General features: G+C 28.9%; 5 protein-coding genes and 1 long non-coding RNA gene across 16 annotated transcripts; 3 read left to right on the top strand and 3 right to left on the bottom strand.

Annotated features, from left to right (window-relative positions):
- Positions 1–269: 269 nt before the first annotated feature.
- Positions 270–12,607, top strand: Gclc (glutamate--cysteine ligase). Of its 3 annotated transcripts, XM_083105902.1 has the most exons (11): positions 5,235–5,750; positions 5,897–6,124; positions 6,225–6,366; positions 6,427–6,536; positions 7,070–7,255; positions 7,348–7,520; positions 7,627–7,844; positions 7,941–8,309; positions 8,408–8,755; positions 8,926–9,107; positions 9,229–12,607. In XM_083105902.1, exons 4-11 carry the CDS (start codon positions 6,436–6,438, stop codon positions 9,404–9,406), a joined length of 1,755 nt encoding a protein of 584 aa, XP_082962028.1. In that variant the 5' UTR covers positions 5,235–5,750; positions 5,897–6,124; positions 6,225–6,366; positions 6,427–6,435; the 3' UTR covers positions 9,407–12,607. The 3 variants fall into 3 exon arrangements, with proteins under 3 accessions (XP_082962027.1, XP_082962028.1, XP_082962029.1); XM_083105903.1 differs by having other exon boundaries at positions 5,897–6,366; XM_083105901.1 differs by lacking the exons at positions 5,235–5,750; positions 5,897–6,124; positions 6,225–6,366 and adding an exon at positions 270–603.
- Positions 12,330–14,285, bottom strand: Mpv17 (Mitochondrial inner membrane protein MPV17). Of its 2 annotated transcripts, none has more exons than XM_083105904.1 (5): positions 14,144–14,285; positions 13,766–13,918; positions 13,550–13,659; positions 13,062–13,283; positions 12,330–12,978 (listed from the first exon to the last, which is right to left on the bottom strand). In XM_083105904.1, the coding sequence occupies exons 2-5, from the start codon at positions 13,836–13,838 to the stop codon at positions 12,853–12,855; spliced, it is 531 nt and encodes a 176-aa protein (XP_082962030.1). In that variant the 5' UTR covers positions 13,839–13,918; positions 14,144–14,285; the 3' UTR covers positions 12,330–12,852. The 2 variants fall into 2 exon arrangements, with proteins under 2 accessions (XP_082962030.1, XP_082962031.1); XM_083105905.1 differs by having other exon boundaries at positions 14,140–14,272.
- A 4,314-nt stretch (positions 14,286–18,599) lies between these two features.
- Positions 18,600–20,361, bottom strand: LOC145975709 (uncharacterized). The gene is given in 2 exon segments (XM_083106374.1): positions 18,600–19,661; positions 19,663–20,361. Coding segments are annotated over 2 exon segments (1,605 nt in total). The 3' UTR covers positions 18,600–18,755.
- Positions 20,362–20,366: 5 nt separating this feature from the next.
- Positions 20,367–25,324, bottom strand: LOC145975706 (uncharacterized). 4 transcript variants are annotated; one of them, XM_083106368.1, is made up of 5 exons: positions 24,112–24,155; positions 21,758–22,221; positions 21,268–21,519; positions 21,064–21,177; positions 20,367–20,971 (listed from the first exon to the last, which is right to left on the bottom strand). In XM_083106368.1, the coding sequence occupies exons 3-5, from the start codon at positions 21,449–21,451 to the stop codon at positions 20,367–20,369; spliced, it is 903 nt and encodes a 300-aa protein (XP_082962494.1). In that variant the 5' UTR covers positions 21,452–21,519; positions 21,758–22,221; positions 24,112–24,155. The 4 variants fall into 4 exon arrangements, with proteins under 4 accessions (XP_082962494.1, XP_082962495.1, XP_082962496.1 ...); XM_083106369.1 differs by lacking the exon at positions 24,112–24,155 and having other exon boundaries at positions 21,758–21,808; positions 21,888–22,719; XM_083106370.1 differs by lacking the exon at positions 24,112–24,155 and having other exon boundaries at positions 21,758–21,791; positions 21,888–22,719.
- LOC145975708 (uncharacterized) lies at positions 22,430–25,217 on the top strand. Of its 5 annotated transcripts, none has more exons than XR_014440062.1 (8): positions 22,430–22,815; positions 23,017–23,231; positions 23,331–23,533; positions 23,614–23,670; positions 23,760–23,863; positions 24,080–24,199; positions 24,325–24,535; positions 24,614–25,217. XR_014440062.1 is itself a non-coding variant. In XM_083106372.1 (5 exons), exons 2-5 carry the CDS (start codon positions 23,036–23,038, stop codon positions 23,835–23,837), a joined length of 534 nt encoding a protein of 177 aa, XP_082962498.1. In that variant the 5' UTR covers positions 22,430–22,815; positions 23,017–23,035; the 3' UTR covers positions 23,838–23,917. The 5 variants fall into 5 exon arrangements, 1 of the variants encoding a protein (XP_082962498.1); XR_014440063.1 differs by having other exon boundaries at positions 24,320–24,535; XR_014440065.1 differs by having other exon boundaries at positions 24,659–24,708.
- Positions 25,325–25,600: 276 nt separating the features above from the next.
- LOC145975754 (uncharacterized) lies at positions 25,601–27,190 on the top strand. Its single transcript, XR_014440079.1, has 2 exons — positions 25,601–26,794; positions 26,896–27,190. It is a non-coding gene; the product is annotated as an uncharacterized LOC145975754 (long non-coding RNA).
- The last annotated feature ends 390 nt before the right edge of the window (positions 27,191–27,580 follow it).

Raw genomic sequence — 27,580 nt, 5'->3', positions numbered from 1 at the left:
CCCTAAGGGTGCTGTCATTGGCTGCGTTCAGCAGGAAAAGTTGCTTTGCAACTGTTGTAAAATTCGTGAATCTGATTGGTGTATGCTCTTAGATTCAGTCAAAATTAAGAGCATACACCAATCAGGCTCACGCATTTTACAACAGTTGCAAAGCAGCTTTTTCTGCTGAACGCAGCCATTGGAAACAGTATGTTAAATCCGATGCGCACCGAAGCAAAATCGGATTGAAGACTTCGGTGGAAACTAGACCAGTGTCTTATTCCTCGCTTGAGGATTCCTAACTTCAAAGTATTCTTAGCGTCTTCCCGATCACAGCCTATATATATTCTGATAAGAGTCTATGGGTAGTCTGTGGGTACGAGTTAGCGTAAATCGGACATTGTATCCGTTTTTCGCGGAAATTTGTTTTCGACGTCAATTTCCGAAGACTATTTATCGATTAATAAGCCGAAGATGGGCCTACTTTCTGAAGGAAGTCCCTTAAATTGGGAAGAAACGAAGAAATTGTCCGATCATGTGCGCAAACATGGAGTTATTCAATTTATTAACCTTTACAAAAGACTCAGAGATAGACAAGGAGATGTTCTCAAGTGGGGTGATGAGGTATACATTGAGTCAAAATTCAACATGATTTACAACAGGTTGCATTGGAAATGATAATATGATAATAATGATAATAATGATAATAATTTGCACTATTATTTTTCCTGAAAAATTGCATTCGTGATTTTGATCGTTAATCATGTTGTCTTTTGATTTTTCTCATCGATTCGTCGCGATGGTATATCATGTGCGTCATACGTATCAAACTGGTATAGCTATTCAAATATTTATTACAGTATCATTGAAAAATTGATCAAACTTGTACAATATTTTCCACATTTCTCGAGATTTCGCGTTGCATCATATATTGCATGCATATTATACAAATTTCCTGATGTTACATCATGTAATTATCGCATGTCATTACTACTTAATCACTTAATGATTCACAATTCATACTTGTTACACTGTCATAATTCTTTTTAACTAAGTTTTTAATCGAGATATCAATTTATCTCATTTCTAGCTTTTATTCTTTATTGTTATACTTTTAATGAGATACTTTTAATGAGCTATATTTATTTCACTCTCTTTCCTTGTACAATTAAAAAAATACTTTATAGTGTTATCACAAAAATAAAAAACTGCAGAAATATTTCCAATTCAAAATTAGTAATAATTACAAATCAGATCAGTAATAGAACATTTGATTATTTGAATTCAATATTTAATACTTGAGAAAATAATATTAGAAAGTTAATATTGGAAATCTCCTGTTTATTGTTTGGATTTTATAAAGATAAATATAATATTGAAATTTCAAAAAAGAAAAGTGGAGAAAAAATAAAATCATTATTAGATTTTTATTATCAAAACAAGATAACATTTCAAGGTTGTTTATATTTTAAAATAATAATGTGATTTAAAATAATGATTCTTATGATACTTTGTCTCAGAAATTTTTTGCCAAGTTCAGATTTTAATTTAAGATTTCAATCATTAACATTTATGAGAAATAAAATTTTTGCAAAAAATTAAAATTAATATTTAAAAATACTAATAAAAAACTTATTTAAATTTGAATTAATATTGTACAAACTATTACTAAAAGATACACAACATGTAATAGTTTGCAAAATTTGATATTATACATATAAACATATGATTAGATCAATATTATATTAAAATTTGATTTTTTTTAACAAATATTCTTATGTTCTTATTATTCTTAAATTTCCTATATTTAGTTGTTTGAATAGTTTTATAATATTTATATAATTGATATTTTCAAAAACTTATAAATATTTTTTATGTTCGATATTCTTTAAAATTAAAACATAGATATGGTATTTTATATAAAGTGTTGTAAGGTATTTCCTCCAAAACTTGACATCATTATAAAATGTTTTATTCAAAATTTATAGGATTTCGAGAGAGAAATGTTGAAAATCTTTAATATTTAATTAAAATCCTTTTTTTAAGGTTATATGAATGTGAATTAAGATTTTTTCAACTGAATCATCCTAATTTTTTTATACAAATTGTTTTCTCACAATATTTGACATTAAAAGTTATAAGAATAGAATGGTCAAAAATTGAATAGTTTATGAGATATTGTATATATATATACATATTGTGTATATATATATATATATATATATATATATATATATATATATATATATATATATTGTATATATACATTGTATATATATATTTAATTTTATATAATTTTACATAAACTATGAAATATTTCATAAAATACTCGTTTTTTATCTTGCCTCAATTTTATACACAAACTAATGAGATAAATCAATCAAGTGTAAAAAAAAAACAGTTTTAAATATATATATAAAATATATATATATCAAGTAAATATATATAAATCAAGTATAAAAAAAACAGTTATATATATATATATATATATATATATATATATATATATATATATATATATATATATATATATATATATTGCACAATGCTACGTATCTTTTAAAAAATATCGAGGCAAAATAATCAAAAAATGAATATTTTACAAGATATTTTAAAATTTATATGAAATTGTGTCAAATTAAAATATAAAATATCATTATTTAAATATCTCACTATTTAACTTTTAACTATTTTATTCTTATTATTTTTTATACTGAAGAGTGCAAGAAATCAACATATGTAAAAAAAATTAAGTTTGCATTTACATAATTTTGAAAAATAATCTTAATTGAAATTCAATTAATTTTTTTCTAAAAATTATAAATTTTAGCTGAAATTTTTTAAACAAATATTTTTATATGGTGTTAAGTTTTGAATATCTTGTAACACTTTATGTAAAACATCTGTATCTCGATACTTATGTGTTGTTATAAAACATGGCTTTATTTATTTATTGAATATTTGATTTGGTTCAAATATTGTTATGATTTTCGATATATAAAATATTTCAAAACAATATGTTACAAACAGAAAATTTTTTTTGCAATCTGATTTTTTTATGTATTCTAATATTTGTTCTAATATTTGTTTCTAATATTTGTTATTTTATATTTTGTTTCCAATTTCATTAATAACAGGCCTGCGAGGGTTAGTTACAAAAAGCAAAGTAGGTAAATCTTATAGATTTTTTAACGCTGAAAACGAATCTGGCCGCAGAATTTCCCTAGCACATCAGGTTTCCAAATAATTTATAGTTAAATAGTCCAAAGATGGCAATTTCATGAATTTATTATGAAAGAACCAAATTTTTTGAAATATTTCTGCCAATGACGTCGTATAGTACTAGTCTTCATCTTTTCGATTACCGCTGCACGATTTTTTTCGCTGAAATATACAAGTATGAACCCAGATAGCAAAATGCTAAGCAGATTGGCAACAGATTGGCAGCAGATTTGATCAGAATCTCACACCAAAACCGTAGCTATCTGTGTCCGCATTAAGCTCGTGTTCTGTCGGCGGAACCTGCTGACAGGCGATGTGAGCAGATTGGCAACAGAAACCGCGCAAATCCTGCTAACAGGTAATGTGAGAAGATTGCATTGCGCAGACCCTGTTCAATTTCTGCCGCCAATCGAACATCAAATTGCGTTGCGCAGGTCCTGCTTGATTTCTGCTGCCAATCTGCTATGATGATTCTGTACAAATCCTGTTCGATTTCTGCTACTGACTTGCTGTCAAATTATGTCAGCAGGTTTTGCAGAATTTTCTGCCATTCTGCTTTTATTATCTAATGTAACAGGTTTTGTATACAATCTGTAGTCTTTCTGCTGATAAAAATTTGTCGCAGATGTTTGGCAAAATCTGCCTGAACAGACTTTGCTATCTGGGAAGTTATATGAAAATTTACGTTAAGGAAAATTTACACAGGTATCAACATGGTAGATCCACTATCTCGAAATTTAAAAAGTCTTACATATGTCAGGTTTGGTTGTCCAAAAAAGTCCTGTAAAAATATATCTAATACAGTTGTTACATATTTTGATAAATTTTTCTAAATTTTATACCTTTTTATTGTGATTCTGTCGCCATTTTTAATTTCAAGAAATCACAGGCAACGTTCAAAAATTTATCTTTTTATCCAAATTTTGATTCATGATAAGACAGAGAGATAACACAGTTGAATTGGAATGGCTTATTGGACCATTATGCATAACCAGTTTTATAACTTCCCACGGAAAAATTTATTTAATAGATATCTAATAAATATCTAAATGTCTATATGAAGTCCATATCCTCTATAGATAACTAGTAGATGTATATATATCATCCACATATCTATATCCACTAAGTAGCTACCAGAGATATCCACTAGATATACACATGTTATCCATATATTTACAGTCACATACAAAAAATACGAGCCACTAAATTTTAACACAATTTTTTAACATCTTTCAATAACAATAAATCAGCGAAAAATCATCGTATTAAGATGAAACAAAAACTCAAATTAAAGCTTGAAAATTTTTTTTAAAAAGCAAAAATACAAATTTCTTACAAAAAATACTTTACAAAATGACGGACGTTGAAGATAGTTTAAGAAATGAAAAACAATTTTTCTTTAACTGGTACAAAAATTTTACAAAAATTTTTGTTTCCTAGTACAAAAATGTATGGGTTTTTAAAAAAAGCTCATTTATTTCCTAATAAATTCATGTTTTAATCAATTTTCTATGATCTTTTTTGATAAAGTTATATCGTTTTGAGGAAAGATTTAAATATGACCGTCTATCTCTATGTGAAGCATCTTGGATTGAGTTACACTTTAATTTCTTTTTTGAACAAGTTTTCCATGATAATTTGCTTCTGAATTGCAAATTTTACAAGGAAAGTTTTATTTTGTAACATTTTCTTCAAAACGATATAACTTTATCAAAAAAAGTCGTAGAAAAAATTTATTAAAATATGGATTTGTTAAGAAATAAATAAGCTTAAAAACATGTTTGTGTGTACCAGAGAGCCGATTCTCCTGAGCAATGCAGCAGTTAAAAAAAAATTTGTTTTCTATTTCTTAAAGTCTATCTTTAGCATTCATTTTGTATAACATTTATTGTCTCAAATTTGATTTTTTTAGTTTTTAAGAGGATTGTTTAATTTAAGCTTTATTTCATCAATACGGTGATTTTTTGCTGATTTGTTGCTATTGAAAAATTTTGCTAAAATTTAGTGGCCCGTTTTTTTACGTGTAAGTGTATATTCACCAAGTAGCTACCAAACATATTCAATGGATATTCATATACTTTCACGAGCTTCGCCGCTAGGTGGCGAAAAGGAAAGCGCCTAACCTGAGAGTGGGACTCCATCTAAGACAATATATAGCCTCCGCCACAATGACTCTCGAGAGTCTCGAGTGTATCTACAATTCAGTCGTACAGTTGTATTGATGGTCGCTTGAGATGGTTATTTCCTTATTTCCGCATTATTTTCGGTCGCAAAGCAGTCGTAGTCGCAGTCGCTCGAATAGGAATTGAACCTATAGGAATTCAAACGACTGCGACTACGACTGTTTTGCAACCGAAATTATCACCTCAAGCGACCATCAATACAACTGTACGACTGAATTGTAGATACACTCGAGAGTCATTGTAGCGGAGGCTTATAAGGCCTCAGCACAAGTCCCACGAGCCACTTGTCGATCAAAGAGCGGAGACTATTATAGTCGCATCTCCTCTAGCTTTTGCGAGGAGTTCCAGAACTCTATAAATTAACCGGTTAATTTTTTTTTTAATTCTGTCATACATGTATCTATATACAGAACATTGAATGAATATCCATCCAAAAATAAATATCAATATACATATAATAAATGTATCTATATATAATAAATATCCACTGAATATTGTATGGATATTTGTAGGATATTGGTTTACATATCCTGTAAAAATTTATGAAATCTCGAATTGCGGACATTTAAATATCTACAGCATCTCTAATAATTATTTTTCATTCGTGGATATTCGTGGATATCTTCAATGCATATGAAGAATATCTAGTGGATATTCTCTAATACCAATTATTTTCCGTATGGGTTGTATATATGAGCGAAAAAAAATCGTGCGACAGCAATCAAAAATGAATTTGAAAGGTGAAGACTAATACTATACGATGCCATTGGCAGAAATATTTTAAAAAATTAGATTTTCTCATATTAAATTCATGAAATTGATCGAAATAACCATTTTTAGACTTTGTAACCACAAATTACTCAAAAACTTACTGGACGTATTGGAGAAATTCTGCGGCCAGATTCGTTTTCAGCGTCAAAAAATCTATTATTCATTACTTTTCTTTTTGTAACTAACCAAACCTCAAATTTCGCAGGCCTGTGTAAGTACATTAAGAATTTTATTTTATATATATATATATAGCATAATTATCTTTATATAGGTAGAGTACATGCTCATAAAATTTGATGATGATTCAAAAACTGCAAAACTCAACTTAAGAGCTATGGAAATATTAAAAATCTTAAATGAAAAAGAAAATGAAGATCCAAAGTAAGTCCCTACATAATACATATCGATATTAAAATAATATTTTTCCTTGATTTGTATTTAATAATATACTGTAAATATATATTAAATAAAAATTATTGAATAAGTTTCAAAACGTCAGCATGCTTTTTTGCTAATTTTAATCCTTACTTTTAATTTCACTTTTATTGACATGAAAGTGTACAACATAGAAACAACCGTAGGTTGGCAGCAGTCGGGAGTAAAAAATAGAAATTGTCAAAGAACAAAGAATCCTCTCTCTCTTTCTTTCTCTCTCTCTCAATAAAATTTTGTTACAAAAAATTTAAAACTAAAATAAAATATAAAAAATTTTTAAAACATTTTTAAAATATAAAAAATTTTTATAAATCTCTGGAAAAGCCTGAAAACTTCCAGTTTTATGTTATTTTATTTATGCAATAATTGATTTTTAATAAATATCAAATTGTTACACACACACATACACACACACACACACATATATATATAAATACACATATATACATATATATACATATACATAATTATTTTCACAGAAATGTAAAGTCACTTTGGAGACCAGAATATGGTGCTTATATGATTGAAGGAACTCCAGGAAAACCATATGGAGGATTATTAGCTCATTTTAATGTTGTTGAAGCTAACATGCGATATCGAAGACAAGAAGCAACAAAATTATTACAACCTAATGAAGTTTTAATGTCATTAACTGTTTTTCCAAGGTAATTTTAAGCAGAATAAATCATTAAAAAATATATATGTATACATATATAAATATTTAGTCATTTCATAAATTTTATTATTTCTGTTATAGAGTAGGAGCTCCTGAATTTACTGATCCTCCTGCTTATCCGACATTCAATACTGGTGCCTCCAAGAGCTTATTTTTTCCTGATGAAGCTATATATCCTGGTCACCCACGTTTCAAAACATTGACTAGAAACATAAGAGAACGACGTGGAGAGAAAGTTGCTATAAACATTCCCAGTATGTGATAGCATTATAGATAATATTGAAAATTTTTTATTGTTTATATTAAAATACTTGGATGAGTAAGTTGTATGTAATTCTATGATCCAAGGATATTTTTTAGTTTACAGAGATAAAAATGTGCCATTGTTATTTAAAGAAGATCTTATCGATAAGGGAGATGATGGATCCTCCTCTAAGGCATCTAAAGATAATCACATCTACATGGATGCAATGGGCTTTGGGATGGGATGTTGTTGTTTACAACTCACTTTTCAAGCATGTAATATACAAGAAGCAAGAACATTATATGATCAATTGACACCTTTATGTCCAATTATGGTTAGTATTAAATAATTTTTTTTTTTTTTACAATAATGTACTGTCAGAATGTTTTTTCATGCATACGTTACAGAACATTTCTTTAACATTTGACAGTTAGCTTTAACTGCAGCTAGTCCATTTTATCGCGGTTATATAAGTGATGTTGATTGTCGATGGAGCGTCATATCTTCATCAGTGGACTGCAGAACTCAAGAGGAACGTGGATTGAAACCTCTTAAGGAAAATAAATTTAGAATCAGTAAATCTAGATACGATTCTATCGATTCGTATCTTAGCAAACAAGGGGAGAGATATAATGATGTCCCTGTGACATATGATGACGAAATATATAAGCAACTTTTGGATAACGACATTGATCATTTACTCGCGCAACATATAGCTCATTTGTTTATCAGAGATAGCGTATCTTTATTCTCCGAAAAAGTACATCAGGACGATTTGAAAGATACTGATCACTTTGAGGTAAAATTACAATTGCTAGCTTATGGATGTAATACTAACTTACAGATGTTAATTGCAATTGCAAAATAAAACAATTATAAAATATGTTATTATTTTAGAATATACAGTCTACAAACTGGCAAACGATGCGTTTTAAACCACCACCGCCAAATTCTTCTATCGGTTGGCGTGTAGAATTCCGTCCATGTGAAGTTCAAATCACGGACTTTGAAAATGCCGCAATAGTTTGTTTTACAGTATTATTGACGAGAGTCATATTGAGTTACAAATTAAATCTTTTAATTCCAATCAGTAAAGTTGATCAAAATATGGTCAAGGCGCAAAAAAGAGATGCGATCAAAGTGGAGAAATTTTGGTTTCGTCGTGATATTACTTCAGACATAAAATCTGATGATGCTCAATCAGAATACACTGAATTTACGATTAATGAAATTATTAACGGAAAGGTGCTTATTTTAGGAAAAAAATATGCAATATAAGAATATTTTGTGTTATTGTATAATACATATTTTTAAATAAATATACACTTTTGTATATAAATTTCGTGTAAATATAATTTTTATGTGTAATAAATTCTATTATTTTTAATGTAATCTATTATTTTCGTATTTTTTAGGATGGTATTTTTCCTGGTCTTGTGCCATTAGTTAATTCGTATCTTGCTAATATGGATGTAGATGCAGATACACATTGCACTATACAAAGATACATAAAATTAATACAAAAACGAGCTTCTGGGGAACTTTTAACAACTGCAGCCTGGCTAAGGAAAGAGGTCACTTCACATCCTGAATATAAGTAAGCAATATATATCATGTATATTTTTTCCTTAAATTATAAATAGTATTGTAAATTTAAATAAACCCTATATTTATATAAATATGATATTCTTCTAATAAAATATTAAATGCAAAAACAGGCAGGATGCTGTAATAACACAGCGCATCAACTATGACTTGCTAAAAAAAATCCATAGCATTGTTTCCAATGATGTATTATGTCCAGAGCTACTCGGACAGTGTATATTATCTAAAACTACTGATACCATACCTGCTGCTGTTGCAAAAGCAGAAAAATGTTCAACAACAAATTGTTAATGATAACGATTTTGAAACATTTTCAGGTAAATCAGTAAATATCTCTTTTTTAATGTCCTTATATATACACATATTTTATACTGTTAATTTTTGTAATTAGATAAATATATTTGCGTTCACAATTGTCAAAATTTTTATTAAAACAGTATAAAAGAAACAAGAAATGTAGCACAATATAAAATTTTATATTTGTAATTTTATATTCCATTTGTTAGAGATGTATTATACTTTTATCTACCAAATATAAATATATAAGAGAGCAACATAATTTTCAAAATTCTAAAAAAGATAATTTTCAAATTTTAAAAGAAAAGGAATAGTATTGAGTACAAAAAAGAATTAGAATTGGTATGACAATAAATTATCATTCCACATAAAAGTGCATTCCACAAATTAATGAATTTGTGCTTAATTCATTTAAATGTATTATTTAATATAAGGGTTAGGAAAGTTAATTTTAAAATAACTCATTACTATTTCTTTTTCTGAAAAGTAACTCGTTACTGTTATTTGTTATCATTACTCAAATACTAACACAAATCGTTCCGTTACTTTTTTTTAGTATTAATACAAAATTAAGTTAAACATCTAAAATTCAAATTTTTAATATTATTTCCATACTTTACATTTATTTTATAAATTTACATTTTCAAATATCATTTTATATTAAGATATAAAAAAAGCGATATTATGATAATAACATCGTTATTGATATGAATTGTATAATAATTTGATAATAATTAATTTTGAATAAAAAAATTTTTTTTAAATTTGCAAATTATTTTTTTTTAGATTTCTAAATATGTTATAAATAGAAACAATTTTCTTACTGTTAGTTTTCTTTCAATAGATTTGTAAATAATCAAAAATTTTTGTAATTAGATGACATGATATACTAATATCTATATAATTTTTATTATCTTGAATTCTTGACCAATCATCGAATTATCTGTAACAAAATGTTTCTTATAAAGAGAGAAAGAAAAGTTTCTTTACATCAATATTGAATAAGTTCGAAAAAAGTAACGATAAAAGTAACTACTATAAATTCGATAGTCATAATTAAAAAATAACAAGTCACAAGTAACAAAGTCACTTTTTCTGTTACACACAAAATTTTTAACACCATTACTATTATAGTTATCAAAATAAAAATTGTAATGTTAACGGCATTAAAAGTAACGCGTTACTTTTCAATCTTGCTTAAAATATTATTATAATATATTAAAAAATTCTTTAATTGAACACAAACACAGTAATATAAAAAGTTTAATTTTGTAATACATGTATGTATGTATGTAGTTAAAATCAACATGAATTTTAATTTGTTAACACAAGAATTGATAACACAGGTTTACAAGGTTTTGTTGTTGGGCAGCTGGGGGTCATTTCCGAAGTAATTTTCTGCGTAGAATCCGAATCCGAGGTCAGAATTGGCCCATCACGTCAGGATTTTGAGATATTTGAGGTTATATACTCGAAAAATGACTTTTTAGGCTACTTTTGAGGTTATGTACAGGACGCACAAAATTTTTTAGCTCTTTTCTTCTAATTGCATCATTTAGTACTACTCTTTCCCTTCAAAATGAGTTGTCGAATGGTCATCTACGATTTTTCCTTGCAAAGTTACGGCCATTTTAAGATGACATGATGAATTCCAAACCCTGCGCCGTTATAGCCCAACAACCTCATGAGCATTCACATTAAACCTGTAAACTTTGAACTATAAACCCGAAAACCTGGACTGAAAACTGTATATATGGGTTTTTGGGGTCGCTGATTACGAATATATACCCATATATACAGTTTTCAGTCCAGGTTTTCGGGTTTATAGTTCAAAGTTTACAGGTTTAATGTGAATGCTCATGAGGTTGTTGGGCTATAACGGCGCAGGGTTTGGAATTCATCATGTCATCTTAAAATGGCCGTAACTTTGCAAAGAAAAATCGTAGATGACCATTCGACAGTTCATTTTGAAGGGAAAGAGTAGTACTAAATGATGCAATTAGAAGAAAAGAGCTAAAAAATTTTGTGCGTCCTGTACATAACCTCAAAAGTAACCCAAAAAGCCATTTTTCGAGTATATAACCTCAAATATCTCAAAATCCTGACGTGATGGGCCAATTCTGACCTCGGATTCGGATTCTACGCAGAAAATTACTTCGGAAATGACCCCCAGCTGCCCGACAACAATCATGATCCCATTTTTTGTAGACCTGTGTAATCTATTTTTTATGATTTATCAATATGATTATTTTTTTATAATTTCTTTTATTCTAAAATTAATTTATTCTTTTATTAATTTTACATAATGATCGATGATGATTAATGAGAGTTACATTTGATTATCACATTTTTTAATATAAATAAATGTTATTTTTGTTATTTTGAAAGATAAAGTATATTTAAAATACGTGTATGTTATATACTATTCGATATATATGAAAAGATAGAATGGTGACATAACAACAATCAAACCAGTTAAAATTTTACAAAAATATTAGTTTTTATATTATGTTAAAAATCTGTTTTGTGTTCAAGCAAGTCCTTTAAAAGTTATTTATGCAGGCACATTAAAAAAAAATAATAAATTTTAATTTAATGTTTATATAAGATAATTTAAGTATTTAAAGTATATATATATTAAGTATTATAGTTATACGAGTTGTTATTTAACTATCTTCCAATATACTTTTAAATAATAGTATACACAGTGTTTTTAAATAGTGTGTGTACATAGTATTACTGAAAAAATTATAAAAAATTATAAAATATTACTCAAACAATATTATATCTTTTTTAACATATACTAAATATTGATGAATTGATTTGGCAAAGTGTAAAGGATGCAAATATTTAAGCAACACCATTTTTAAGATTAGATGATGATATAAGTGTGATTAAAGAAGTATACATTATAATAGAGACTTGTACTTAATATATATTTATGTTTACAAATTATACAAAGATATATTTCTATTGAAATATTAATTTTCAGAATATAATACAATAAGTTATGAAATAAATAAAAATATGTATATAATTTATGTTATAACTTATTTATGTTGTGTACACATGCGCGCGCGCCCACACACACACACACACACACACGCTGTTATAATTTCTACAAATTGATAGATTATTTTAAATAAAACAAAAAATTGTTATTATATCAATAAAGCATTAACCATATCTTTACAACATTGTCTTTCACTTTTTCTCTTATTATTTCTTTTTTTATGTCTTCCTTTTTTTTATTATATATAAAAAAATAATATTAATGTGATAGATATAAAATCGATAGAATTTTAGTTTTACTATAAACAAATATTTTTATAAAATATTTTAATTATTGCTATTATGAAATATTTATTACATACATGTAAAAACTATACTCAATTACAATTTGTGTGTCAATCAGTTAATTTATTTAAATTCAATGTGTTTTATATATTCAAATTTGTTTTATATGAAATATAACTATTCCAAAATACAGCAACCACTTGTACAACTAAAACTTGATAATGTAAAGGCACTAAAGAAAAATTTACAAGTTGCACTATAGGCCAAAGCTAAAATAAAATAATAATAATGTAAAATAATAATGTCATAAAACAAATAAAAGAAAATTTATATGAGATATATAATTCATTACCTTATAATTATTCATTAAAATATCACTATATTCATCTTGTATTTTAATTTTTAATTTTTCAGTACTTTTTCCTTGGCAAATACCAATAGTAACTAGTAAAACTGCTGTGAATGTAGGTGCAAATAGTAACTGGTCGCACACAATCTTTTTTATTGCAACAGAATAACCTTTAGAACCTATATATTTATCTAAAATACCATACCAAGTTCTTGTTGCTGGACCCTATGCATTTTATTAATGCATAAATTTTTACTTATTAATAAGTAATATATTCTATTTCTGATATTTGTATAATGTTATGTTATCTATATATTTTATAATCTATATTAGTCTATATTAATTTAAATATTTTATAATCTACCTATTATAAACTATATATTTTATAATATTAAATTTCAAAAACATTAAGCAAATATACTAGAAATATCTGTGAAAAATACTTAAAATTCTTATATGTCATGCAACATTAATAATACAAATGTACTTACGCTTATAAACAAACCAATTCCAGTAAACTGCATTGTACGTACCAAATCAATAGTTTTTGAGTTGTCTATAAAATTTTGTGCAATCTGATCACTAAGTCCCATTAATATTCCTATTCAATATTATTATTCAATATCGTATTACAATATTTACATACTTTACTATATGTATACATATATATTGTACAGTGTAAATTAAAATGAATTGTATTATACTACCAGATTGTACTGCCTGTGTACTTATAGGATACATTTTTAGAGCTTTCTGATATAATATCTTTATATTTCGCATAATTGTAAATCATCCAACAACATTACATTCAATAAAAATTGTGGTAAATATGAAGGAGAGTGGTGTCCTCACGGATTTCGCTGAAATTTAACAATTTAGTGTATTTTAGTGTAAAGCCGACGGCACACGGTACGATTTTTCGTACTGGATTTGATAAGATTTAGTAAAATACTAAAAATGCACCAATCAGAATGCAGCATTTCTAATATTTTACTAAATCTTATCAAATCCAGTACGAAAAATTGTACCGTGTGCCGTAGGCTTAAAACACGAATCTGTTAATTAAAATTGTCGCTCTTACTTACGAAAAAAGTTATGAAGCACTAAAGTCGACAGTTGTTTAGGGTTGAGAAAACCGTCATACCGACTACAGGCCATCACACACGAAGGCTGCGGTCAAAGGGTGCTTTCCATTTAGCGACACAAGTCGACACAAGCATTATTCTATCTTTTTTCAGTGAATAACACAAACAAAGATAGAATGACACTTGTGTCGATTTGTGTCGCTAAATGGAAAGCACCCAAAGAGACGCTGAGGATGCTTTGAAGCGTTTGATTGACCAATCAGGTTAAAGAAATCTTTACTCCTTTTACCCTGATTGGTCAATCAAACGCTTCAAAGCATCTTCAGCGTCCCCTTGACCGCAGCCGAAATTGCATAGCTGCATATGCATAACATAAGACCATATGGACCAATGAGCATCGAATATTATGTTATGTAAGTCAATATGGCGATTTAATACTCGATGCGCATTGGTTCATATGGTCTTATGCTATGCATATGTAGCTATGCAATTTTGTGTGTGATGGCCTTAAAGGTGGAAGCACATAAAATTGCAGAAGCGCATAACCATAAGCATAAGAAAATTGATTGATTCATTTTCTTATGCATATGTTTGTGAACCAATCAATTTCCTTATGCTTATGGTTATGCGCCTATGCAATTTTATGTGCTTTCACCTTAAAGGCCATCACACACAAAATTGCATAGCTGCATATGCATAACATAAGACTATATGGACCAATGAGCATCGAGTATTATGTTATGTAAGTCAATATGGCGATTTAATACTCGATGCTCATTGGTTCATATGGTCTTATGCTATGCATATGCAGCTATGCAATTTTGGAACGCAGCCTTTGTGTGTGATGGCCTTAACAGAGAGAAGCCTGAGAGCGGCCATCCGGCCGTTTTCCTTACGATAGCTTTTCGGTCTCGTACAGCAGCGCCTCTACATCCATTTTACAGCCGCTTGGAACTACAGGGCCACATCCACTTTCGATAGCATGATAAAACACCGTGTTTGGTGTGTGTCCGTGCTACGTCCATAATTGTGGATGACGATTATGTCCCATATATAAATGTATCATAAGTTAATGTTTTAATTACATTTAAAGTAAACGTTCGATAAAACGATTTCGGAAAGAAACATAATTATTCTAAGATAAAATAATTTATATCGTATATTTTTATAGTTATCTTTGTTAAATGTTGCGTACATAAATAAAATACATTTTACTCTATAATGTATCATATATCTGCATTACAAACTATTTTCTCCTTTTCTTATTATCTTTGCAAAAATATAAGTGTAAAAAGCAATATAAATATGTAACATAAGTATCGATTAAATAAATCATAGTTTAAATGTTGTGTAGTGGCTCGACGGAAAGCGTTCGGTCTTACATGATGTACTATGCTATGAGATGCGGAGTTCGGATCCGAGTTTTTCGACAATTTTTTTTTTTTATTTATTTAAATCTATCATATGATCGAAACGTATTTGAAAAATGCAATTGTAGCATAATATTATAAGCAAAGAAAAAGATGTATAAAAATTTCTTTCATTTTTATAATCTAATAAAAAGCTATTAATTTTACTACATTATAAAAAGCTATTAATTTTACTACATCTAGTAAAAAGCTATTAATTTTACTACATTATACTACATTATAAAAAGCTATTAATTTTACTACATTATCTAGTAAAAAGCTATTAATTTTACTACATTATAAATATGAAAGAAATAATTTTTATACATCTTTTTCTTTGTTTATAATATAATTGCATTTTCCAAATGCGTGCGATCATACGATAGACCTAAATAAATAAAACAAAAAAATTCTTAAGAAACTCGGCTCCGAATTCTGCATCTTATAGCATGTAAGACCGAATGCTTTCCATCGAGTTGCTATACAACATTTAAATGAAGATCTATTTAATCCCTACTGATGTTACAAACTTATATTGCTTTTTACGCTTATATTTTTATTGCAAAGGTAATAAAAAAGGTGAAAATAATTTTTAATGCAGATATATATGATACATTATATAGTAAAATGTATTTTATTTGCGTACGCAACATTTATATGTATTGCGCGTCCACGCGCGTGCGTGTGTGTTTGTGTGTGTGTATAATTGTTAATATATATAAAACAATATAATTTTATATATAATATATATATAAAAGTATACGCAAGAGTTAAGCGAGTGAGCAAACGAGAAGATAAGAGCGATCGAGATAGAAATAGCACGCGCGATGAGGACTCGAGAATCGAGTCTTCCTTGCACACTATTTCTCTCGCTCTCTTCGATTACTGTCTCGCTCGTTCCTATTATTGTCTCGCTCGTTCCTGTTATTGTTTCGCTCACTCTTACATAGTCGTCTTATATATTCTCATGTTCATCTCGCTTGCTATCAAGCCTGTCGCTGACAAGCGTGAAACTATAACAAACAAATAAATAAATAAATATATATATATATATATATATATATATATATATATATGTTTTAATTTTTAATGGATATTTAAAAAGTCACAAATCATTATAGATAACGAAAAGTTCCCCATATCGAGGATTTTAAAACATCTTACATGAGATTTCATTTATCTTTATAGTATTTCACGAGTATATTATCTTATTATAGAAAATAAAATACACATTTCATTCGTTTGAAAGTAATTTTAGTGGAATAATGAGAATTTTGCGATTAAAATAACATCAAACACGACATAAATCGAATAAATGTAGTTATAATATATAATTAAAATTTTTATTATGAGACTCAAATTAAAAATTATCCGATTTACGTCGTGTTTGATATCATTTTAATCGCAAAAATCTCATTAATTCATTAAAATTACTTCCCACCCGATACAATAAAAAATAAAAGTTTTAATTTTTATTTTATAACATGTTTACATTCTCGTGAATTACGAATGGATAGAGGAAGCGAGAAAGCCGATTGTGCGAGACTTCGGAACTCTTTGATGACAGGTTATCTCGCTCGCACTCTACTCGCGATCTTGTTCTCTCTGTCACACTTGACAGTTGTGTTGGACAATTCGGAAAGATAAGCAGAGCCAAGAATCGAGAGCGAGACCGCGACCTGTCATCCAAGAGTTCCGAAGTCTCGCACAATCGGCTTTCTCGCTTCCTCTATCCATTCGTAATTCACGAGAATGTAAACATGTTATAAAATAAAAATTAAAACTTTTATTTTTTATTGTATCGGGTGGGAAGTAATTTTAATGAATTAATGAGATTTTTGCGATTAAAATGATATCAAACACGACGTAAATCGGATAATTTTTAATTTGAGTCTCATAATAAAAATTTTAATTATATATTTAACTACATTTATTCGATTTATGTCCCCTGTGGAAAATAAGTAATTAAATACGATTAATTTTGCATTGATTATGGTAACTCTTTTATGGGGTTTCAATACGATTTTAGTGAGGTCAATCCGTTTTGCTTTTCTGACGTATTAAACTGCAATCGGTTTTAATCCGTAACAATTTTTAATGCGGATCATTACGATGATACCGTATTCATTTTAATCCGACCTTACTAACTTTGAATTGAAATTGCAAAAACATATGCAGTCAATTAGATTCAGTGCGGTTATTCCTGATTAACTTCAACTCATGTTAATCGGTATCTATTCGTAATCAAGACAATTACTTATAATCGTATTTTATTTCAATCGGTTTTATTCTGAAACAATTTTTAATATGGATCATTACGATGATACCGTATTCATTTTAATCCGACCTTACTAACTTTGAATTGAAATTGCAAAAACATATGCAGTCAATTAGATTCAGTGCGGTTATTCCTGATTAACTTCAACTCATGTTAATCGGTATCTATTCGTAATCAAGACAATTATTTATAATCGTATTTTATTTCAATCGGTTTTATTCTGAAACAATTTTTAATATGGATCATTACGATGATACCGTATTCATTTTAATCCGACCTTACTAACTTTGAATTGAAATTGCAAAAACATATGCAGTCAATTAGATTCAGTGCGGTTATTCCTGATTAACTTCAACTCATGTTAATCGGTATCTATTCGTAATCAAGACAATTACTTATAATCGTATTTTATTTCAATCGGTTTCATTGTGAAACAGTTTATTAGTACGATAGTACCATATTCGTTTAAATTCACCTTACTAACTTTCATTTCTTAATACATTATTTTAATTTTATTTTACTAGCTATTATTGGTGACTGCAAAACATTTATATTAGATTATTTTATTTATTTAATATTTTTATTTCGAATAGTCACAATATATTTTATCAACCAAAAACATATAATCATTAAAATTAAAACAGTTTTTTGGTAGTTTTTTAAATTAATTTATTTTAAATAATTATTTACATTATTAAAACAAAATATACTTATATTTAATTAACATGTAATCGTATAATTAAATGCATGTAATACATAATGTATCGAATCATGTATTGAAATTTTTATTGAATTTCAAAATCGTTTGGTAATCGTGATAAAAATTTTTCATGATTTATATTTATGAGAATTACTTTGGAATCAAATTCTGAGATAGAAATAATGCATTCTTCAACATCTTCACATTCAATTTGTTTTATATAAGTCAAATTAAATATATCATCTTCGTGTATTCGGTATTTTGAAATTTTTTTAAGTAACATTTATTCTCATGTTCTAAAATAAGTAAAACTTTGGCATAAGCTCCGGATTTTAATTGGATATTCGTATCGTCTGTACACTGAGCTTTTGTATATTGTTTACTGTGTAGGACTTTTCCATTATATATAATTTTTTTATAAACCTTATAACACTTTTCTTCTATTATTCTGCATCGAAATTTTCCAACGTAAACAACTACACCATCTTCTCCGTAAATAAAATGTGATGATAATCTTTTAGCTTTGAATAAATTTTCACAGAAGTCTTTTACTTCATCCGATAAACAGGTAACATTACCAGTTTTAAAAAGCCATTTTATTAAATGTTTTTTACTAATTTGCTCGTCCATTTTGCTAGGTCCGCCTATTAATTTTTTTAAATAATAAATTTCACTTTCAAATGGAAAAGTAGAATGTGACCAAAGAGGACCACTATATTTCACTGATCTTACTACATGTAATAGACTATGCACATTAAAAGTAACGTTGTTGCCTCCATAATATATTTCAAAATAAGTAACAAATGTAATAGCATCTCTCTCGCATTTATTCAAATCCTCTTCAGTTATATTAGTTTTAAGTAATGTATGTAAAGTTGTTATCAGTAAAGCGTAGTGACGTAAAGCATCAACATGAAGCACACCTTTTAAACAAGGAATAGCGCAATCTAACATCCAAAATTTTATTTGAGACCCTTTCCATTTTAATTTTTTTCGAAACTCGCCTTGATGTCGATGAATGTCCTGAGATCGTCTAATACTTGACAAACGTTCGTCAATAGTCTTGATGTCTCTTTTATTTAATTTGAATGGAGACTTTGATTTAGATTGTGTCCATAATTTATACAAATACTGATCAATGCCAAGAAGAATGTAAATAATCTAAAGGAAATGACCATACAATATTTATAAATGGTATTCTTAATAAAGAGCTATATCCTTTTACTCCTCTTACATCTCTTTTATGTGACTCTTCAACTGCAGCTACATCTTGCTTGTGACTTTCATGAGTTCTTATATCAGAATCATTTTCTTTATTTTTATATCTAATACCTAATTTTTTTACGTAATTACCAAAATGGTAACACCAGCTACAACCGTAGTGACCATTAAATTGTAGTCTACTTTGTAAAATAGGTCTGCAAACGGAGTCTACGTCAAACGATACTGGACAAAATTTTATTGTTTCTTCTTCACTGTCTAAATTAGTTATTTTTAGTCCATCTTCATGTAAAATTATTACCTGGTCAATAAATTTATCGAAAAATAAATTGGCCAATAAGTCAGTTTTAGGCTCTTCTGAACATGTAAGCATACCGCAAAGAATATAAAACTTTGATCTTAATTTTGGAGATAAAAAATTTGGCACTGCTCCAAGAGGCCAACCTCCTTGTTTACCACTACTTGACAAAGGTGCACCATCATTTCCGACGTTGTAAGTGAAATAAAAATCTTCAGAACTATTAATTTCTTCTGATAAATCACCATCATGTATATCACAAATATTTTTTGATCTTTCAGGGTTGCAACGTTTTTCTTTTATTTGATTCATGTAAGTTAAAATTTCTTTTTTGATAGAATTTTTGATGAATTTTTAAATAACAAAGACAACTGATATTTCAAGTCAAGTATTATAAAATAATTTGTTGATTTTAAAGTTAGTACAAATTGCACACTGCACCGAGAACAAACTACTGTGGTACGTTTAAACTGTTTTTTTGATGTTGAATACAGAATAGATTTATAACATTTATCACAATAATAGTGAAACATTATCTCTTCGTCTGGAGGATCAAACATCTCTCTAAATCTATACTTTGATATATTTAAATGATAAAAATCAGGTCCTGCTAATATTTTTATCATTTCTGTTATACTTAGCTTGCATTCATCTGTTATTGTATGTCGAATATGTATTCCTGTAAGCATTGTCATGACATCTTTAACTGTCTTATTACTTTTTTCAAACATGACAGTATCATAAAATGGATGTTCGCCATCATCTGCATCATCGCCATCATCACTATCGCTAGAATCATCTAGTTCACTGATAATTCTATTATTATTACTTGTACTTCTTGTTGATACTGATGATAATGAGCTAATACTTGTCCTATCATTATTGAATTCCGAATCATTATTTTCATTAATTATAAAATTATCTGCAAAAATATGTGAAACATAGAGAACATTTAAAGAGATTTTATTTATATTAAAATTACATTCAAAACTAATTTAAATGTACAGACGTTACCTGTCATTAAGATGTCATATTGTTGACGTGACTGCTCATCACATTGCATATTAGGTGTATTGTCAATATACCGCTCACTGATATTTTCTTGACATATTGATCTTACGTTGAAATCTATAAATTTTTAAAATTTATAAATGTATGATACATAGATTTAAATAAGTATAAATTATATTCTAAAAAAAATACATCTGATTTCTTTACCAGAGATATGAGACGGTTGCTTTGTAAATAAATCCCATTTAGCCAAAGTTCGAAAATCACGTATACTATTCCTATGAGTATTCTCATAATCTTTATACAAGCCTACTTTGTAGCGTTTTGCTCTTTTTGGTAGCTGCAAATGCTCAAGATCTTCAATAATACTTGACCCAGATGAATCACTCATGACGTTCCAATATTGATTATAATCAATTGAAAATAATAAAAATAGCAAGTATAGAATATAACTTTGGTCTGAAAAAATTTAAATATATATAAAATTAATTCATTATTTTTTTTTGTCATATACTATATATACGTAAAACAATTAAAAACTTGATAAAAAATATTTTTTTCTTCTACTCTTTACATGTTAAATTGTAAATATTATGATTATAAAAAATTTTAACATAATCTTATAATAATGATTTTATTTTAATATGAAAATCAGAATAATTACAATTTTTCTTTCACTATATATTCTTATACTTACCACCAATATTTGCATAAATTGTATCTCCATACCCCTGGCGAAAATAAGAAACTTTATAAAGCGTTAACAACCGTTGAGTGAGGGTTTTCTGAGAGTTTATATGCTTTTCAAACTTTGTAAGAGCACTTACATAACGCTGTTGGGTTTTGAATGCTTATCAAACGCTGCAGTGTTGCAATTTTTGTTCTACAAACTCTTTATATAATGTTACATGAAAGTTTTGCAATGCTGAGGTAACATTTTTCAGAGTACGTTCAGTAAACGTTGATACATCTTCGTGTACAGAGTTTACTCAGACTTTTCAAACGTTTACGATTACGCTATAACGTACAAACGTCTTTTAAACGCTGCAGTGTTGCAATTTTTGTTCTACAAACTCTTTACTAATCGTTTTTAAACTCTCGACGAACTTCCACAAACGTTCATGTAAACGCCAAACAAACGTCTCATTTTTGCCAGGGACACTGATTAAAAAAAAGTAATTAACAAAACTGTTTAATAAATCGCATATTTTCATGATGTAAATATTGCTACATGATAGAGACTGCATGAACACGTAATACAAATACATGTAAAAAAAACGGGTAACATCAAAGAACTGTATTATCGACACTTAAAAAAACTATAATTAAAAAGAAAACACTTTTACTAAATAAGTAATTGTATAAGTAATACACGAATACTTGGATTATACATTTTTTATCATATATTTGTTAAAAACATTTTTAGGCAATTGAAAAAATTATCAATAATAATTAATTATTACACTACAAATAATGAGCAAAAAATTTAAATTTTGTGCTATTTTGCTACTACTGCCGTGCAGCGAAAACATACGTGCTATTGCGCAGTCGCAACTGGAGCTGATATAATTTTGTTTTGAAATCTTGGAAATAACAATATAACAAAGGAAATCACACTACACATACCGATGATTGTTCGGCAGATTGTAGTTCGTTAAAATTTTCTAAAAGTGTGCATGTGCAAAAGTGTTAATTGTGTAGTTAAAACGTGTCTTTTATTTTTACTTATATAAGAAATAAGAATATAACGTATTAGTGAGTATAATATGACATTTTTACCGAGCATATTACATAGTCTATATCAGTGCTCGGAGTTAGTTGCCCTTTTCGGGCCGAAATCGGAGGCGACGCCTACGATTTCGGCCCGAAAAGGGCAACTAACTCCGAGCACTGGTCTATATAAATGATATAAATAATGCAGTGATTAATACACGTGTTTTTGTTTCAACTATATAGGTTATCTTGCATCGTCGTTATGGAAAAAGATCCGTATAATTTTGCTTATGTAAAAGTAATCAGTGGAGATGGACTCGGTAAAAAGCGTATTATTAAAACAAGTTTATTTTCGCCGGTGTTGAATCCATCTACGCACAAAAGTACTAAAAAATACAATGTATTATGTGAAAAAATAGGACAAAAACCATACAAAATACAAGTTTTATTTTTTGGTGGTATATATTTATAATATATTTTTTGTCATTCAATGCTGGTATTTTATGAAGTGTGATAAGTTATATATATAGTGTGTTAAATTTTATATTTATTTTTAGGTTCTAGAGAAGAAATTGAAAAAAAAATTAATTCTCCAAAAAGTACAGCAAAAGATGATGATACTAGCATTACTCGTAGTAGTAGTAAAAGAATTTGCAATGTTCCTTCGAAATTTTTAACATCTGCTTCAGATTCAGAAAAAAAAGAAGAACGTATTCTCAAAAGAGCCTGCCATTCTGAATTAAATTCGGATGAATTAGAAGTATGATATAATATACATTACAAATCTTTCATTTGACAAACAAATCTAACATAAATAAATTGTTTTTTTTTTTAATTAAGGCAAAGAGATTAAAGGGTCTAGCAGAAAGGAAAATCTCACTACTTGAAAATAATAAGGTATATATACACAATATATTTTTGAAATTTATTTGAAATTTTATTTTTTTAAAAGTTCAATCGATTTGAAAATATTTTCATTCATGTAGCAAACTTCAAGTACTATTGACAAATCTATTGATTCATCAACAGTCAACGACAGTTCCTCTAAATACTTTGAAGGATAGACAACGAAAACCGATGCAGGCCTACGGTAACAATTATATTCTCTTTTACATTTTGCGATCATTATAAATAATATTTCATTTTTCAAGAGCCTGTTTCAAAAGATATTACTCGACATATGGTAATATTTATTTTATATTCATAGAATATTAAAAGTATATTATATTAATCTTTTCATGTTTCTTGAAAATTTTGAAAAGTATTGACCTTTTTTAATTTAAAATATTTACTTGCATATTTATAGCAAACGCCAAGTCGTGCAACTGAAATACGTACTGTTCCTAATGATAATATGGATAATGCCTCTGAATCGACCTCTAAATGCCTTGAAAACAAAGAAAATAATAGTTATTGCGAATCAAAGGTAAACATATTCTATATATAGATATATAGATATAATAATTAAATAATTAAATAATAATTAAATCATGTAATATAGTGTACATCGTTTTTTCAAAAGTAAATAAATTAAATTTTTTGCAAGGGCAGTACAGTACTGCAAAAGTTGCAGTGATGCAAAAAGAAATAAAGAGTCTGAAGAAAAAGGTTGCAGAATTAGAAGAAGAAAACAACGAGTTAAGTTCAAATTTGAAACATTATCGTCTTAAGCTTCATGAAAAAGATAAATATATTAAAACTTTAAGTGACCTCAATATGGATTTACAACAAACTGTCATAGAAAAAAGCAAGGAGTATAATGGTAATAAAAACTTAATTAATTTAATTTAAATACTTAACATAAAAAAAATTGTATATACTTATTTATTTAAATTTTTAGATAGAGTTGAAGAGTTTCTAAATGCAAAGAATTCTATTTCAACAGGAGATAATTATCCGAAAATAGGAATACTAAGAACAACCGATGGCATCAACAGAGTTAGTATTATCTATATATATGTATATATATATATATATATATATATATAGATTATATATATTATTCCATATATATATATATAATCTAATTAATTTTTAAATAGATATCATACGATGTATGGATATCACACACATTCATGATAATAATAATATTAATATGTTAAATGTTTATTATGTTTACCGCATTCTTCAATGGAACACATGATCGCGTTCGATTGCGCCAGTAGTACCTTAACCTACCGCAACCTACCATGACAAAAAACTGCTTGCAGTCGCCGAGTAATTATCGTCGCATTGTCGCGTCGTCGCGTCGTGTAGTAACGTGTCCGCGCGTGCTTCTTTCATCGAGTGATTTTTAATCGTCAACAGTTATTATTCGACAGTGATTAATAGTGATTAGTGAGAGTCATTAGTAAATTTCTCGTCTCATCGAGTGAGTAAATAAATGTGATTACGTTAAAGTTTATAAAAGAATACAGTTCATGAAAGGAGAAAAACTTTCAGTTAATAATTTAGTGTGGATTTCTTGTCTTTTGCAACGTGATATCTACGTTAAATTTGAGAACGTACGATCTATCGGAAAATTCATTTCTCCTTCAAGCAATTACAGCAATACATCAAAAGTCATCGAACAAGGTAATAATAACTATTTTTTGACATTATGTGAAAACAGATCTCGGGAAGTCAGAGGGACAGTGTGTCAAAGGAAATTCGTGAAAAGAGAGGGGTTTTTAGTGGGTAGGGAGTACCGAGTTAGTAATTCGACTTGGTACTCGAGTCCCACATAACTCACTGGATCGACCGGTGAGTATGCATAAAATGCATTTTCCCCTCTCTCGTAAAAAAAAAAAAAAAAAAAAAAAACAGGTGAGTGAGCGAATGAGCGAGAGAGGGGGGGGGAGAGAGAGAGAGAGAGAGAGAGAGAAAGAAAGAGACAGACAGACAGACAGACAGACAGAGAGAGAATGTATGTGTTCGCATGTGTGTCTGTATGTGTATAGCGACCAGCTGATCGCAGCAGGCGCCCCGCGTAAGCACCCGCGTCTGACGGTGAATCGCGTCACCCTTGCCTGCCTCTTGCATTCGACCTGTCATACATTAACTACTTCCTTTAATAATTCAAAAACTAAGCTTCGGATGATATTTTGCCAAAGGAAAAATCGTCTTAGAATTCGGTCAAGATTATGTTTTTGCAAAAGCATAAAGTTATTTAGAATCACCCTGTATAGAAATTTGAAATAATTAGAACTCACACACAAATCGGGATTGTGACAGTTTTTTGAACACCAGAGCATTTTGATTTCAGAGCACGTATAAAAAAATACGTTTACTTGACAGTACAAGGCGACAAGATTATCTGATGAAAAAAAATACCGCGAAACAAATGAACGGTATAAAACAAATGAAACGGCATAAAACAAATGCCGAGTGTGCCTCAGTGTCTGTTCACCACGGCTCAGCACGGCGACAGATTGAACATAATGTCTCGTATATAAGTAAACCATTATTTATACAAAATTATTAAGAAATTTTAATGTTTCTGTTATAATCTTTGTTGTGTATGGGATTATGCGGCAGGAGAATTTAATAAGTATTTCGCACTATCTTCACTATAAACCAAGTATATTTGAGATATAAGTCTTTGGAGTTACAATTGCCGGAGCAGATGTGTATTGTGCCGTGGCTCGCGAGAGAAGAAGAGCGACCCGAGCGCTGATCGGAGCGCGCTAACGTTAGTCGCCGTATTCGCGTTTCCAACGCGCGCATATCCGTAGATCGTCGCGCGTAATACGGATCGATATTTCTTTTCTCTTATAAGTATAGATGAAAATAGGTATCTCTCAACAATCTTTTTTCTTAATAATTTTATAGAAGAGATTAATGAAGAGATGAATGGTGCTGCAGGATGCACCTAATATGCAGCAGCTGCTGCAACAATTGTTGCAGCAGCAACAATTGTTTCAGCAGCAGCTGCAAATATTTATGCAGCATCAGCAGCATCAGCAGCAGCAGCAGCCGCAGCAGCCGCAGCCGCAGCCGCCGCCGCAGGAACAGCAGGAAGAGCAACAGCAGGAGCAAAATGGTACATTATTTTTTATATTAGATTATATTTTATAAAATTATATACATATATATATATATATATATATATATATATTATAATTTATTTGTTTTATTTTTCAGAAAATAAACAAAAAAAAAAGAGGAGGCGGGCAGGCCCGTGCCCGCTGGTACGTTCAGCGTAGCAGGGGCGGCTGGGACGATCGAGGAGGCGGCCGGGGCCGAAGAGGCGGCCGGGCCCGAGGAGGCGACCGAGGCCGAGAAGGCAGCCGAGGTGCAAAAATAATTAACAATTATTACTATTATTAATATTATAAATAAATAATAAAAAAATAAATAATTTATAGAATATTTATTTATCCAATATTTTCTTCCTTTTATCCTTTATTCCTAGATATTTTTTCCTCCTATACATATATCCCGGTAAGCAAAATGCGCGCAATTTGCCAGCAGATTGGCGACAGATTTCCACAAAAGTTGCTAGCAGATTGGCATCCGTTATGTCCGCAATAGGCTCACGATTTGCTAGCAAAACCTGCTCACAGAATCTGACAGCAGATTATTAGCAAAAACCAAGCAGGATCTGCTAACATCACTTGATGTCAAATTGTCGGCAGAAACCGAGCAGGATCTGCGCGCGCGTAATCTGACGGCAGATTGGCAGCAGATCCCGAGCAGAATCTGCAGCTTCTGGTCATTCATATAAATAAGTAATATAAATACAATAAACTTAATTACTACAGATGTTAAATAAGACTATTATCGGCGAGTTATCGGTTAATTACAATTTTCTTCTAATACAACATAT

Source organism: Camponotus vicinus, unplaced genomic scaffold (assembly GCF_025532165.1).
Source record: "Camponotus vicinus isolate PSW18456_S1 unplaced genomic scaffold, iyCamVici1.0 SCAF_8, whole genome shotgun sequence".
NCBI lineage: Eukaryota > Metazoa > Arthropoda > Insecta > Hymenoptera > Formicidae > Camponotus > Camponotus vicinus.
Note: the sequence above shows the minus strand (reverse complement) of the source record. Positions and strands in the feature narration are given on the sequence as shown.